We start from the raw sequence: 15,259 nt of genomic DNA on the forward strand, positions 1-15,259 counted from the left end.
TGTGATCTTATAGCCAGATTATGAAGGAAGATGAGAGGCCTACTGTGGTAGGTCATGCTTTGTAATACCTCAGAAGCAGTACTAACTGTGTACAGAAAATTTTTTAAAAAGTAATAACCATATCCTTGACTATTGGGGACCTTAATTAGCCAGTCTTTCCTGGGTCCTAGCCCATGCCAGGCTCTGTAGTTTGTTTTTGGGGTTTTTTTTAATTTTCGGGTTGCTCAGACATGGAAAAATTAGTTTATGAAGCCATACTTACTGCGTAACAAAACTTTTCATTGTATTCACGATCATTAGCCTTCACCCTCCGTTCCTCCTCTGAAAAGGAAAAATACAGGGAGAACAATTAGTTTTCAGGACACAGTGGAAGATTCACCAGAAGGCCTTTGATTGGCGTGGGAGCCAGCACAGACTGTGCTGACTGGTGAGAGACGATCATCAGTACGTCACAGCCCCCAGGGCAGGCGTCAGTCTCAGCCATCCCGGGTTCCAGACAGAGCCACAGTCTGTATCCCCAGCCAAGGACCCTCATTACAACAGCTGGGGTAGGTAGGGGGCGTTATAAAATAGAGGAAAAACCCAAGGTAGTTGTAAATGAAGGCTCATGGCACTGCAGCCCAATAGAGGTGGATTCTGAGTTGAAATTCCATGGGAGCAACTGCCGAGCCAAAAAGATAGTAATCACTATTACATCTCTGCAGAAGAAGTCCATAAATTGTTATTAAGCAGGTAGACTTGGGGAGAGCCACTGCTTATCCCTGGGCGTTAGTAGCATGGGATCTATTAACTGTTTGGGATCTTGCCAGTTATCTGTGGTCTGGATTGGCCATTGCTGGATACAGGATATTAGGCTTGATGGACCTTCTGTCTGACCCAGTATGGCAATTCTTATGTTCTTCTTAGTATATTATTATTATTATTAAAGGAAAGATCAATAACCACAAGTATAACCATACAAATTGATTTCTTATTTTTACACCATGTACATTACGCACCAATAAAAAAATGAAAAAAAGACAATAGCAAAGATTTGCCCTAAATGCAAAAATAAAAGAACTTTTGCCCATATGATATTGGAACATGTCAGCACTAATCAGACATATTTCAGATATCCTGCAAACCAATACTGACAGAGACATGCTAATTATACCGTTATAGAGGAAATCTAAGCAAAGCCCAAATAAACATTTATAGGTTAGCCTCAGTCACTGCTAAAAAAAAAAATCTGAACAGGGCAGGGGAGAGGAGATATAAAAAGAAAAGTATTTGATAGGATATTGTTAATTAAACCATAAAAGATAATTATTGTATTGATTCACTTTTAATGATGAACATTTGATAAAAGAAATTATTTAAAAAACAAACAAACGTAGATAATGCTGATGGATCTAAAAACATGCAAAGTTAATGGGGCAATCTTTAAACTCTGTGGGAGACTGCAGTCACATTTTCAAAGGGAAACTCCTTGGAGTTTCCCTTTGAAAATCTTGGGCCGGCCAGCGCTACGGGTACATTAATACTAAAAGTCTTTTCACCTTCTTTGTAGCAGAGCTGAGGCAAAGAGAGCTATATAGAGCTATTTAGAGGATGGCATAGAGTCAAACAGGATAAAGATCCTGCAAGAGACTAAATGCACAGTAGAATCTTCATGGGTAGAAATCCAATGTGTATTAGGGAATATACTACCATCCACCTGGCCAAAATGATAAGAGGGATGATGAAATGCAAAGAGAAATTAGGGAAGCTAACCAATTTGACAATGCAGTAATAATAGGAGACTTCAATTACCCCAATACTGACTGGGTAAATGTAACATCAGAACATGCTCAGAGAAAGTTGACTGCTTCCTGGAGCAACTGATTCAGGAACTGATGAGAAATAAAGCTATTTTAGATCTAATTATTATTGGAGCGCAAGATTTGGTGTGAGAGGTAATGGTGGTAAATTAATGACTGGAAGAGGGTCAATAAGCAAATCTACAGCTCTAGCACTAAACTTTCAAAAGGGAAACTTTGATAAAATGAGGAAATAGAAAAAATAACTGAAAGGCATGTTTAAAAGGCGAGGTGAAAGAGGCTATTTTAAACCAAAAGGACTTCCTTCAAAAATTGGAAGGATCCATCTGAAGAAAATAGGAAAAAGCATAAGCATTGGCAAGTTAAATGTAAAACATTGATAAGACAGGCTAAGAGAGATAAGACAGGCGCCTCCTGGACTTTTAGATCAAGATGCCTCTCCCATGATAGAGGTTATAGCCAAATACCTAAAACTAGACTCTCCTGCCATAATCATTGGAGATTTTAACCTCCACATTGATGCTAGTCCTCGATCGACCAACTGTGATGCTTTCCTATCAGCACTTTCGGACATGGGCTTCAAACAGCACATTAACCAACCAACACATAAAGCGGGTCACACTCTTGATCTTATCTTCACAAATTCTAATCTTTCCCCACTCTCACCCCCCTTATGCCTACCAGTCCCATGGTCAGATCATTTTATGATCAACTCCACCTTCAGGTCATTGACAGGATTGACCACACCTCATCAGCCTACAACTCTATACTACAGGAAAACTTGTTCTTCAGAAGATCTTGGCAAATCCCTGATCAGAAATCTCCCAAACTTGGATCTTTCAAATCCCAATTCAGCTATCACCTCATGGCAAAACATCACTGAAATGATAGCTAACGAACTATGCCCAATGTCAAAAAAAATTATAAACCCCGCCCATAAAAATAAGCAACCGTGGTTCTCTAATGAACTCCGCACTCAGAAGCAAAATCTAAGACGGAAAGAAAAGAATGGAGGAAGAACTCTAATCCCCTCACTCTTTCCATATACAAAACTACTCTCCACCAGTACAGATCAGCAATACTTCGAACAAAAAGAGATTTCTATGCTCACCGCATCCACGATATGCTGTATGATGCGAGGGCCCTCTTCTCCTATGTTTCGGAACTGACCAAAACAGCTCTTCCTAACATCCCTGACGATACAGCTCAATCAAAGGCCAATGACCTGGCCTTATTCTTTCAAAATAAAATCACCAATACCCTGGCCAGATTACCTGTCAACACAAATCCTACTCTTCCGGACACAGTTCTCCTACCAAACTCAGACATAAGATTGGATTCCTTTGATTCAACCCACACCTTAGAGGTAGAATCGCTGATAAAAAGAATGAAACCTTCGACCCACCCACTGGACCAAATACCCTCCAAGTTACTGATCCTCATCCCAGAATACATATCCAAATATCTAGCTGATATCATCAATTGTTCCCTTACACAAGGAACATTCCCGGACGCGCTCAAATTGGCCACACTCAAACCCATACTCAAAAAATCCAACCTGGACCCGGAAGACCTCAACAATTACCGTCCCATATCAAATCTCCCATTTGTATCTAAGATCATGGAGAAAATTGTAAATAAGCAACTTTCAAATTACCTAGAAGACCACAATATACTTCACACGTCACAATATGGTTTCCGAAAAGAACACAATACGGAAACCCTCCTCACCTCCCTCCTGGATCAACTATATATTGGTTTTGATAAAGGACAGTCATTTCTCTTAGCCCTCCTCGACATCTCTGTGGCTTTTGATACGGTAAATCACAACATCCTCCTAAACCGACTCTCAGACATAGGAATTACAGGCTCAGCCCTCAGATGGTTCGAATCTTTCCTCAGTAATAGAGGCTATAAGGTAAAAATTAAAAACATGGAATCACCTCATACTAATGCTCCTTTTGGCGTCCCCCAGGGCTCCTCCCTATCACCCACCCTGTTTAATATCTACATTCTCCCCCTCTGCCACCTACTTTCAAACCTCAAACTCAAATTTTATATTTACGCAGATGACCTTCAAATTTTAATCCCTATATCCAAATCATTGGACTCAACACTCAAGCTATGGAACGCTCATCTACAAACTATAAACCACTACTTATCCAGCCTCAACCTTGTGCTCAACACTTCTAAAACCGAACTCTTGCTAATTACTCCAGAAGGTAGTCCCATACTTCTCCAATCACAAAATATTCCACATATATCACACGCCAGAGATCTTGGAGTCTTAATCGACAGTCACCTTAACCTAAAGCATTTTATAAAACACACTACTAAGGAGTGCTTTTACAAGTTACAAGTACTCAAAAAACTCAAACCGCTCATATTCCACTATGATTTCAGATCCGTCCTCCAAGCCATTCTGTTCTCTAAGATCGACTATTGCAACTCCATCCTGCATGGTCTTCCAGCCTCTACCATTAAACCGCTCCAGCTGCTACAAAATGCAGCGGCAAGGATTTTGACAAATACCAATCGGCGAGAGCATATTTCTCCTATTCTAAAAGATCTCCACTGGCTCCCAGTAAACTTCCGGATCCTCCATAAATCTCTCACAATCATTCATAAAAATATCCACCATCAAACCCCGCTTGATCTGTCTCATTCTCTCAGACTGCACTCGACAGCCAGGCCTTTAAGGGATGCTTACAAGGGATCTTTACACGTTCCTACAATCAAATTAGTGCACCACGCAAACATCAGAGACCGGTCACTCTCTACAGCAGGCCCTTCCATGTGGAACGCCATGCCTCCGGACCTCAGACTGGAGACTTGTCTAACAACTTTTAAAAAGAAACTAAAGACATGGCTGTTCAGCCAAGCCTTCCCCACCACAAACTCCATTGCCTGATCTAGAATTGTTCACCACACATCTCTGTAAACAAAACTTTTCCAAATTTTTCATGCCTAATATCCATTAAAGAGAGGTTGGCTCCTAGCCCCCTCCACTGTATATAGTATTTATTCTATTTTATTGCACTTTATATATTTATTGCTCCGTTCACCCCTTCTTTATTTTCCTACTCCAAGTTAAGGCTTCCTTGTTATAATGTAACTGTATGCTCTGTATCTCTTGTTGATTGGTTAATTGTATATTCTACTTAGTTCATTGTAAACCGAATTGATTTGATTTGTATCAAGAAATTCGGTATATAAAAGCCTTAATAAATAAAATAAAATAAATAAATAAATTTGAAAACAAGTTGGCCATACAGGCAAAAATTCATAATGAAAACCTTTAAAAATATATCTGAAGCAGGAAGCCGTTGAGGGAATCAGTTGGACCGTTAGATGATAGAGGCATTAAAGGGGCACTTAGGGAAGATAACGCCATCGCAGAAAGACTAAATTAATTATATGCTTTGGTGTTTACTAATGAGTATATTGCAGAGATACCATTCCATTGACTTTTTAAAGGGTGATGATTCAGATAAACTGAACCAAATCATAGTGAACCTGGAAGATGTACTAGGCCAGTTTGACAACCTGAAGAGTAGCAAATCACCTGGACTAGATAGTACACACCCCAGAGTTCTGAAAGAACTCAAAAATGAAATTTCAGATCTATTATTAGTAATTTATAACCTATCATTAAAAACGTCCACTGTACTTGAAGACTGGAGGGTGGCCAATGTAACCCAGATATTTAAAAAGGCTCCAGGGTAATCAGGGAAACTATAGACTAGAGAGCATGACTTCAGTTCCGGAAAAAATCATGAAAACTGTTCAAAAGAACAAAATTAAGAACATATAGAAAGACATGGTTTAATGGGACACAGTCAACATGGATTTACCCAAGGGTTGCCTCACAAATCTTCATTACTTTGAAGGGGTTAATAAACATGTAGATAAAGTTGAACCAGTAGATGTAGTATATTTGGATTTTCAGAAGGCGTTTGACAAAGTCCCTCATGAGAGGCTTCTAAGAAAACTAAAAAGCCATGGGGATAGGAGGCGATGTCCTTTCGTGGATTACAAACTGGTTAAAAGACAGGAAACAGAGAGTAGATTTAAATGGACAATTTTCTCAGTGGAAAAGGGTAACTAGTGGAGTGCCTCAGGGATCTGTACTTGGGCCGGTGCTTTTATTTATTTATTTAAAATCTTTTCTATACCGTCGCTAAGTTATATACCATCGCAACAGTTTACATGTAGGCACATAAATTAATGTAGGTGAATGCGTACTATAGTACATTCTAACAGGTGCCACAAAAGGTTCAGTTACAATATATCGTTAAAGACAATCAATTGTTTAGTGAAGTAGGTCATGACCAGGTGTATCTGTAAGGTACTGTTCACGGGTAAAATTCATATACATAGTGTTTACAATTACGTTTATTGTGAAATAGAGTTCATAGACTATTATAATGCACATTCTTAGAATAGTGCTGTGCGCTGGTGCTCTTCTGCCTATTCCTGTATATTTTCTATTCTCCAGTCTCTTTATAAAATGCTTGTTTAAAAAGCCATGTTTTTAAACTTTTCTTAAAGGTTTTGCGATCTCTTTGTAATCTGATCTCTAGAGGCATTGTGTTCCAAAGTGTGGGGCCTGCTAAAGATAAGGCCCTTTCTCTCACTTGGGTTAGTCTTGCTGTCTTTACTGAAGGAATGGTTGCTTTATTTGCTGATCGAAGGTTTCTGTATGGGATGTGTACTCGTAGTGCTGTGTTTAGCCAGTCCGATTTTTCATCATGTATTAGTTTATGTATGGTACATGAGGCTTTGTATTTTATTCTGTGCTCAATAGGTAGCCAATGCAATTCAGCTAGAGTTTCAGTTATATGGCCCCTCCTTCTTTTTCCGGTTAGTATTCTAGCTGCTGTGTTTTGAAGTATTTGAAGTGGCCTTAATGTTGTATTCGGGAGTCCTAGTAAAAGAGCATTACAGTAGTCAGTGCTGGAGAAAACTAGTGCCTGAAGTATTGTTCTGAAATCAGCTAGTGTTAGTAGTGGTTTTAGTTTTCTGAGGATCATGAATTTTGTATAGCCTTCTTTTACTTTTAGCAATATGTGCTGTTTAGATTGGTTTCTGGGTCCATTATTATTCCAAGGTTTCGTACTTTTTCAGCTAGTTCAATTTTCTGGTTGTTTTTGAGTATTATTGGTGTTTGAATGATTTCAATATTTTTCCGTTCTAAGTGTAGAAATTCTGTTTTTTCAATGTTAATCACAAGTTCCATTTGGTTTAGCAATTGTTTTATTATGTCTAGGTTCATGTTAGCTAGGTATAACGTTTTCTCTAATGTGTCCTCGATTGGTAGAATTAGTTGAATATCGCCTGCGTAAATGTATTGTATGATTCCTGGTCCTGCTAGTAGATGGCATAAGGGCAGCATGTATATGTTAAAGAGGTTTGCGGACAGGGCTGATCCCTGCAGTACTCCTGTTTTGAGATTGACTTTTTCTGATAATACGTTGTTGATCTGAACTTGAAAGAACCTATTATTTAGATATGAACTGAACCAGTTTATTGTTTTGCTGTGTAATCCGATTTCTTCTAGTCTTTTTAGTAATACGAGTTTTATGGTTTACTGTGTCGAAGGCTGCTGATAAGTCTAGCATTATTAGAATGTAATGTTTACCGCTATCAAACCCTCTTAGAATGTTATCTGTTAGTAAGAGAAGTAGTGTCTCGGTGATGTAGTGCTTGCGAAATCCACGTTGGGACGGATACAGTATGTTATTACTATCTAGGTGTTCAGCTAGCTGTTTCTGTAATGTTTTTTCTATTAGTTTAGCTATTAAGGGAAGATTTGAGACTGGGCGGTAGTTGTTCAGGATCAGGGGGTCACTGTTTTTTTTCTTTATGATTAGTTTTATAATTGCCCCTTTCAGTATATCTGGCATAGTTCCTTCTTCTAAGGATAGGTTTATGATCTTAGCTAATGCAGGGGAGACTGTGTTAGCTGTTTTTTAAGTTCAAATGTTGGTATAGAGTCGATTTTGTGTGGAGCCAGGTTTAGGTTTTTTAGCATGTATTCCACTTCCATCTCGGATATCTCAATAAATGACGACCATTGGTTAACGTCTCTTTATTGCATTTTAATTTCTTTTAATTGGTAGTGTTTGTAAGCTTGTTTCTTAAGTTAGTAATTTTGTCACTGAAAAATTTGGCAATTTCATTACATTTTGATTCTGGTAGATTTTGTGGTGATTCTTGTTTGCCATTGGTGAGATTTGATACTATTGAGAATAAGGTTCTTGGATTGTTAGCAAACTTTTCTATTTTATTGCTGTAGCATTCTTTCTTAACATTAAGGATTAGTTGTTTGTAAAAAGCTAGATGTTTTCTGTATTTAGTTAGGGTTTCGGTTGTTTTGTGTTTGCTCCATCTTTTTTCAATTGACCTGAGAGTCCTTTTTGCATCTTTTACTTTTTCATTATGCCAGGGATTATTTTGTATTGCTTCCCCGACACACAAGGGATTTCTACCCATAAAGATTCAATTGTGCATTTAGTCTCATGCAGGATGTTTATCCTGTTGGACTCTATGCCATCCCAGACATAAAGTGCCACACCGCCTCCCGGGTGCTCCTCTCTGTCATTGCGATATAATTTGTACCCCGGTATAGCACTGTCCCATTGGTTATCCTCTTTCCACCATGCCTCTGAGATGCCAATTAAGCTTATGTCATCGTTCACTGCTATACACTCTAATTCTCCCATCTTACTTCTTAGACTTCTGGCATTAGCATACAAACATTTCAAATTATGTTTTTTGTTTGTATTTACATTATGCTTTTCAGTTGTTAGGGATAAATTGGGATCTTTTAGCTCAGGGAAGTTTTTAATTATAGACACTTGAACTGCTTTTCTTATTATTGGAACCTCTCTTTTGGGATTTATTTGTTTGTTTGTTTGTTTTTGTATACCGACATTCGATCGAGATATCACATCAGTTCACATAAAACTGAACAGTAAATAAGACATGGGCTGCTTATTTTTACAGTATAACATAGAACAGTTAACAAGGAATTAATTGTAATCCATGTGCCAAGGAAAGTTGGTAGCTTGCATATTGGAAACATAACTTAGGAACGGAACACATTCATAGCTTAGGAACAGCTTACAGAGAGCTGTTTTAACAGGGTGCAGGGCAACTTGGAAGAAAAGGGATTTACGCATGACAACTGGGTGCGGATAAACTAGAACCGTGAAATGTAAGATTGGCTGGGGGTGGGGTGAAGAGGGGGGGAGGGGGGAGAGAGGGAGATCAAGGGAAGTGTGAGTTAAATTTGACAGAAGGGGGTGAAGAAGGGATTAGGTTTAGGGGAGGGGGGGTTTGGGCTTGAGGGAATGCTTTCACTTGCAGGCATTGGCTAGGGCCGAGGAGTGTATTATTGGAAATCCAGGGTTAAGGGGGGGGGGGGGGGGGGAGAGCTAGGTCTCTGGTGGGAAGACTTTCAGGAATAGCCCTAATTCTAATGCATCATTAGTATCCTTTGAAGATACCTCTCTCCGAACCATGCGCTGCTGAGCGACTGTCGGCTTTCCCCTTTGTTCTAGCTTAAAAGCTGCTCTATCTCCTTTTTAAAGCTTAGCGCCAGCAGCCTGTTCCACCCTAATTAAGGTAGAGCCCATCCCTTCAGAAAAGACTCCCCCTTCCCCAAAAGGTTCCCCAGTTCCTAATAAAACTGAATCCCTCTTCCTTGCACCATCGTCTCATCCACGCATTGAGACTCCGGAGCTCTGCCTGCCTCTGGTGACCTGCGCGTGGAACAGGGAGCATTTCAGAGAATGCTACCCTGGAGGTTCTGGATTTCAGCTTTCTATCTAAGAGCCTAAATTTGGCTTCCAGAACCTCCCTCCCACATTTTCCTATGTCGTTGGTGCCCAAATGTACCATGACAGCCGGCTCCTCTCCAGCACTGTCTAAAATCCTATCTAGGTGATGCGTGAGGTCCGCCACCTTCGCACCAGGTAGGTACCTTTTTGTACCTACCTGGTGCGATCCTCATGCCCACCAACCACCCAGCTTTCTTCATTCTTAATAATTGAATCACCGACTATAACGCCAACCTAAACCTTCCCTCCTGGGCAGTAGCCCTGGGAGACACATCCTTGGTGAAAGAGGACAATGCATCACCTGGAGAGCAGGTCCTTGCTATAGGATCATTTCCTGCTGCACCGATCATGAGCCTGACTTTGATGCCAAGTAAAACCTATTCGTAAAAACAAAAATTACTGGCCATATAGACAGATGTGGCTTAATGCCTGGAATGCCCTTCTGGAGGAGATGGTGAAGATGAAAACAATCAAAGAATTCAAAGTGGCATGGGATAAACACTGTGGATCCCGAAAGGCTAGAAGATGGAAATGAAGAAAAAGGTGCATTGGGGTAACTTGCTGGTGTGGCAGTTACTACCCTTAACCAATAAATCTTGAAACTTTTGATGCAACTGCAACATTGCTCTATGCTTCAATGGCAGGGGGAAAAGGGGAGTTGGAGTCAGATAATCAATGAGGGCTCCAACTTTACAATCTGGGATACTGATAAGCATGGGGGTAATCTTCACGGAGCAGCAATTACTACCCTTAACAGAAAGCAAGGGATTACTACCCCTAACCAATAAATTTTGATGCTTTGATGCAACTACAACTTCACTCTATGCTTTTATGGCGGTGGGTGAGTGGGGGGCGAGGGAGAGAAATTGGATTCAGCTGACGATCAGCACAGGCCCTGACTTTTACGGTCTCGGGTACCAATACACAGACATGAGTGAAAAGGCACAGGACTACTTCTAAAGCCAAGTCCATAAGCAAAACACATCAGCACTGTCTGAACTTTCAAGAAGGTTCATCATCCAGATGTAGTTGCTAACTACATCTTATGTGCATGAACGAGAAATATGTAGATAAAGTTGATCTTACCAGGAAATGCAGAATTTTTTCTGTTAATCTGGGATACCTATTTATAATTGTTATCACATCAGGCCAGGAGCTTAATTTTGAATGATTATTGATACCATCTATGTAAAGATGGATTTTAGTATTAGAGTGGGTTTTTAGGATGTTGGGAGAGGGATATGGTGAGAGGAGAGGGTGGGTAGAGGTAGAAAGTGCTTTGTTGGGGGATGTGATATGCTGCATGTTATGTACACGGTGACCCCAATCCTGTTGCTGTGATACTTTTCTTCATTTGTAACTTGTACCATCTTTTTTTAAATCAATCATATTTAAACATAAAAATGTTCCTAACAGTACATTTTCTATGGGTTATCATAAGGCTTGGGAATAACCACACGGAGCAGCAGTTGCTACCCTTAAGAGAAACATGGGGGTAACCTGCACGGCGTGGCAGATACTACCATAAGAAGCCTGCTGGATAGACTGGATGGACCATTTGGTCCTTTGCTGGTGTCATCACTAGGTTATGTTTTTTAAATAAATAAAATAGTAACAATGGCAGAAAAAGTCCAAATGGTCCATCCAGTCTGCCCAGCAAGTTACAAAAAGGTAGCAACCGCTGCTCTGTGCAGGTTACTTCTATGTTTTGTGTAGTAACTGCCGCTTTGTGCTGCATGTCCTCAAACCTTATGTCAAGGCTAATAACATTTACAATCAGACATGCTGCCTGAACATCCTTTGCTTTTAGTCTTGGCTGTAGAAGCAGTCCTGTGCTTTTTCCCTGTTTGTGTATCAGTACCCTGGACCGTAAAAGTCAAGGCCCAGCGTTAGCTGTTGTTTGAATACAATTCCCCTCCCCCCACCACCGCCACTGAAGCAGAAAGCAATGTTGCAGTTGCACCAAAGAAGTTAAGGCTAATCAATTAATGGTAGTAATCCCATGCCTTGTGATTAAGGGTAGTAACTACCACTTCATACTGGTTACCCTCCATGCACCTTTTCTTCATTTCCAACCTCCAACTTTTAAGGTTTATCCCATGCCCTACTGAATGCATTTACAGTTTTCATCTTCACCACCTCCTCCGGAAGGGCATTCCAGGCATCCACCACTCTCTCCGAGAAGAAGCATTTCCTGACTTTGGATCGGAGTCATCCCCCCTGGAGTTTCATTTCATGACTCCTGGTTCTACTGTCTCCTTTCCAATGGAAAAGGCTGGAAGTTTGTGCATCTTTAAAAAGAAAAGAAGCAATAAAAACAATTTTAAAAAACTAAACTAAAAATCAGACAAAACAAAATAAGAAAAAAAAAACAAACAAATAAAATGCCAAATACAGCAACAACAACAAAAACAGTGAAAAATAAGAAAAAAAGTAAGAAAGACTTGCTTTCCAGTTCCTACAAATTTTGGACTGGCAATCAAGTTTTCTAACTATATTTTTAACCCTGGAGCAAAGAAGAGAGAGACCTAGCACTAAGGAAAAAAAAAGAAGAAGATGCAACAGAGAAAAGAAAAAAGCAATTTAATATTTCTAAGACACTAGCGGGCAGTACTGCTTTAATTGTGTAGCTGCTATAAAAACGTTTTCATGCTTGCCTATGAAGGACATTTTCTGGAGAATAAGAACACAGCATCATCAAACCCCAGTCCTAGACAAGCCATCGGTTGACTAAGGTTATGATAAATGGAAGGTAACATGTAAACCAAAGCAAACAAAGTCATGACATCAGATGTGTGATTTGGTTTCATGATCTGGGATTCAATTATACCTTAACAGTTCTGAGACTCAAAATACTTGTCCATCGTGTTCAGCCATACAACAAGGTTCTAGAGGTTGATTCTGCTCTTCAGGTGGTCTTAGATCCATCACATGAGCATCCAGAAATATTTCCCTCTAACTCCTGAACTAGCCTCAGATTCAAGGACAGACTCTCCACAGCACAAGGTAACAAATGTTTCCCTCAGTATCAAAGCAAAAGGAAAGATGCAAAATCCAAAAGGACAGCTTTGCTGTCTCAGGTATATGGTCTGCAACATTTAGGTTAACCTGTGGTTCACCAATTTCAATGCCAGCATGATAGAATAAGCCTTCCATCCTTACAAGATATTACTAATTAGAACTGATGTTCATTTCATATAAGTGTCCACCAGTCTATAAACTGCTGTAGAGAAAGGCATTCACTACATCAATGTAGGACATTATTACTATTATCCTTGGTCTGTTTCAATCTATGCCCACTAGTTCAACCAGCCCTATGTATCCTGAACAGTTATTTGAACATTTCTTTGTAGGGCATTCTTTAATACACATTTGTTTATTTTTTTTTTACATTTATAAACCATCTCAACAAGGCACTGTACAAAATAAACAAATAGAAGCATAAAAATAAGACAAATCAGTCAAACAATGCATACGTAAATCAAGCAAATGCTTTGGCAGAGAGCCAGGTATTACATAACTTGCAGAATGCAAGATAATCTCCTGGTCATCTCAAGTCTAAGGTTAATGTATTCTATAAAATGGGGTCTGTTCAGGAAAATGCTCACTGTTTTTATGTCTCTGACAACTTAACAACTGAAATTATAAGTAGCGCTTGCTGTAACAATTGAAGAGCCCAGGTTAGCCTACAAGGGCAGATAGTATCTGTTAAGCAAGAAGGGGCACAGTCATTGAAAATACAAAAAAGATCCACAGCAAATTAAAAATCTACACTGTATAAAGCAGGTAGCCAGTGAAGGGTCTTGAGTACTGGTTGAATAGGATCGTGCTTCTTTTTCCCTGTGAGTAACCGGGCTGTAGTATTTTGTATCATTTATAATCTATTAAATTGATATTTTGATAATCTTTTTAGAAAAGAATTATGATAATCAGAGTGTTAACAAATGTTTGAATTAAGGTACCGAGATAATCCTTCTCTAAGTAAGGGAGGATATGACCGTCATATCCTACACAACCTCTGTTTTTCCAAAGAATAGATTCCTAGTTTCTCTAGTGTCTCTGGATAGGATGAATATTTTCTTTATTAACATGTTGCTCTGTTTCTTCATTGTTGTTTCAGTAACAAGTACTCTCTCAAAAGATTCCAACTATTTCAAAGCAGCTAAACCTTTACCTTCCTGCCCAGAGGCACTGCCTACTGCTAGTTCACAGAATCTCCTACAGGCTGCTTTAGAGGAGCCTTGGATATTGGCGATGCCACCAAAAGTAAAATAAATCTGTCTTGGGAAATATCTTCTACATTTAAAAAAGAAATAACTTAACTGAAAATAATACAGAAGCTCAACAAAGCACAGCATCAACCAGATTATTCAGCGCAAAGAATTAACAGCATGCAATATTCCCAGCCTCATATTTTAAAAATGCAAGCAAGACTTCTTTTAGTAATGCTAAATTAATAATTCAAGCTGGCTTTCTTGCCACAAATGAGAAAAATACAATTTTGCGCCTACTCACAATAATTTTTTTCATAATGATATTTTTATGGTGCTTTTTCACCGCTTCATTGCTACTGCACCTCTAAACAGTACATGCTCAGAAAATGTAATTAGCTGGCAATAAAAGGACCATTTACGTGACCCATCTTATTCGGTCTGCAAAGAGAACTTGCAAACACTGGAATCCTAGAGGCTTACAGACCAACAGAAGAGACAAGGAGTTTATGATCTCTACAGGACAAAGCCAGCTGGAAAGAGGAATGACCAAGAAAACAGCCTCCGGGTCATCGGGGAAAAATTAAACAGGCTACACCAACCTTTCATTCCCCCAGGTAAGTCTTCAAGCAAATAATGGTGAGGGTGCGATGCCCAGCAGTCAAGAGATGTTCAAGGTAACCCCAGAGCGTTTCTAAACTTTATGGCTTCCAAGGAAGCTTTCAAAATAGATAATGAAATCGGTCTTTAACCACTATCAACAAAATTTGATAGAGGGGGAAAAGGTAGTTCTTAATCTATTAACGACAGCTCGAGAAGAGCAACGCTGGAAGACAGACAAAGCTATGGCCGGGCGTCGTTTGTTTACAGCTGGGTGATGGAATGAGCTACAATACGGTAATGCTACCTGGTGTCTTCATTCGAATGCAAAGAGCCATCACTCCTCGCCAGGGCAGCAGGAGCCCAGCATGCTGGCCAGCCATTTCATGCACTCATACTTTGCAGAGCCCTTATTAGTTCACTGGAGCAGGGACAATGAGCCATTACAACCAACTCTCTGGGGAAGTCCTCCAGTTAAAAACACACGCTTCTTCCTCAGTCCCTTTGTCCGAGCAGCAGAGCATAAATCAGTCAACATCTGCTGCCAGAGGCGATGTACTTTTTCCACAGACGGGTTTCTGAGTCTGAGAAGGCGGATAAGTGTCTGCTTCCATACACCTGCACCCTGTATAATGAAGCCATTTGTCTTTGATGTCCTGCTGCTTAGGTTGCTTGGTGAGAGGGGTAGCGGCGGCCTCTCTGCTCCTCCAGAAGCTGCGGAAGGCAGGGCTGGAACTGTCCTTAGGCCCTGAGCAGCTGCACCCGGTAATGAGCAGAGACTTCAGCAAATCGCAAGGGCCCCTTA

At 40.0% G+C, this 15,259-nt stretch overlaps 1 protein-coding gene across 2 annotated transcripts in view; it reads right to left on the reverse strand.

The window, feature by feature from the left end:
- Positions 1-15,259, reverse strand: part of ATP8B4 (ATPase phospholipid transporting 8B4 (putative)) — a 255,565-nt gene that overhangs the window by 191,606 nt on the left and 48,700 nt on the right. For both annotated transcript variants that reach the window (XM_029575708.1, XM_029575709.1), the window contains exon 3: positions 263-321. In XM_029575708.1, coding sequence (XP_029431568.1) covers positions 263-321 — 59 coding nt within the window. The remainder of the gene's footprint in view (positions 1-262; positions 322-15,259) is intronic.

This window comes from Rhinatrema bivittatum, chromosome 13, assembly GCF_901001135.1.
Source record: "Rhinatrema bivittatum chromosome 13, aRhiBiv1.1, whole genome shotgun sequence".
Classification (NCBI taxonomy): domain Eukaryota; kingdom Metazoa; phylum Chordata; class Amphibia; order Gymnophiona; family Rhinatrematidae; genus Rhinatrema; species Rhinatrema bivittatum.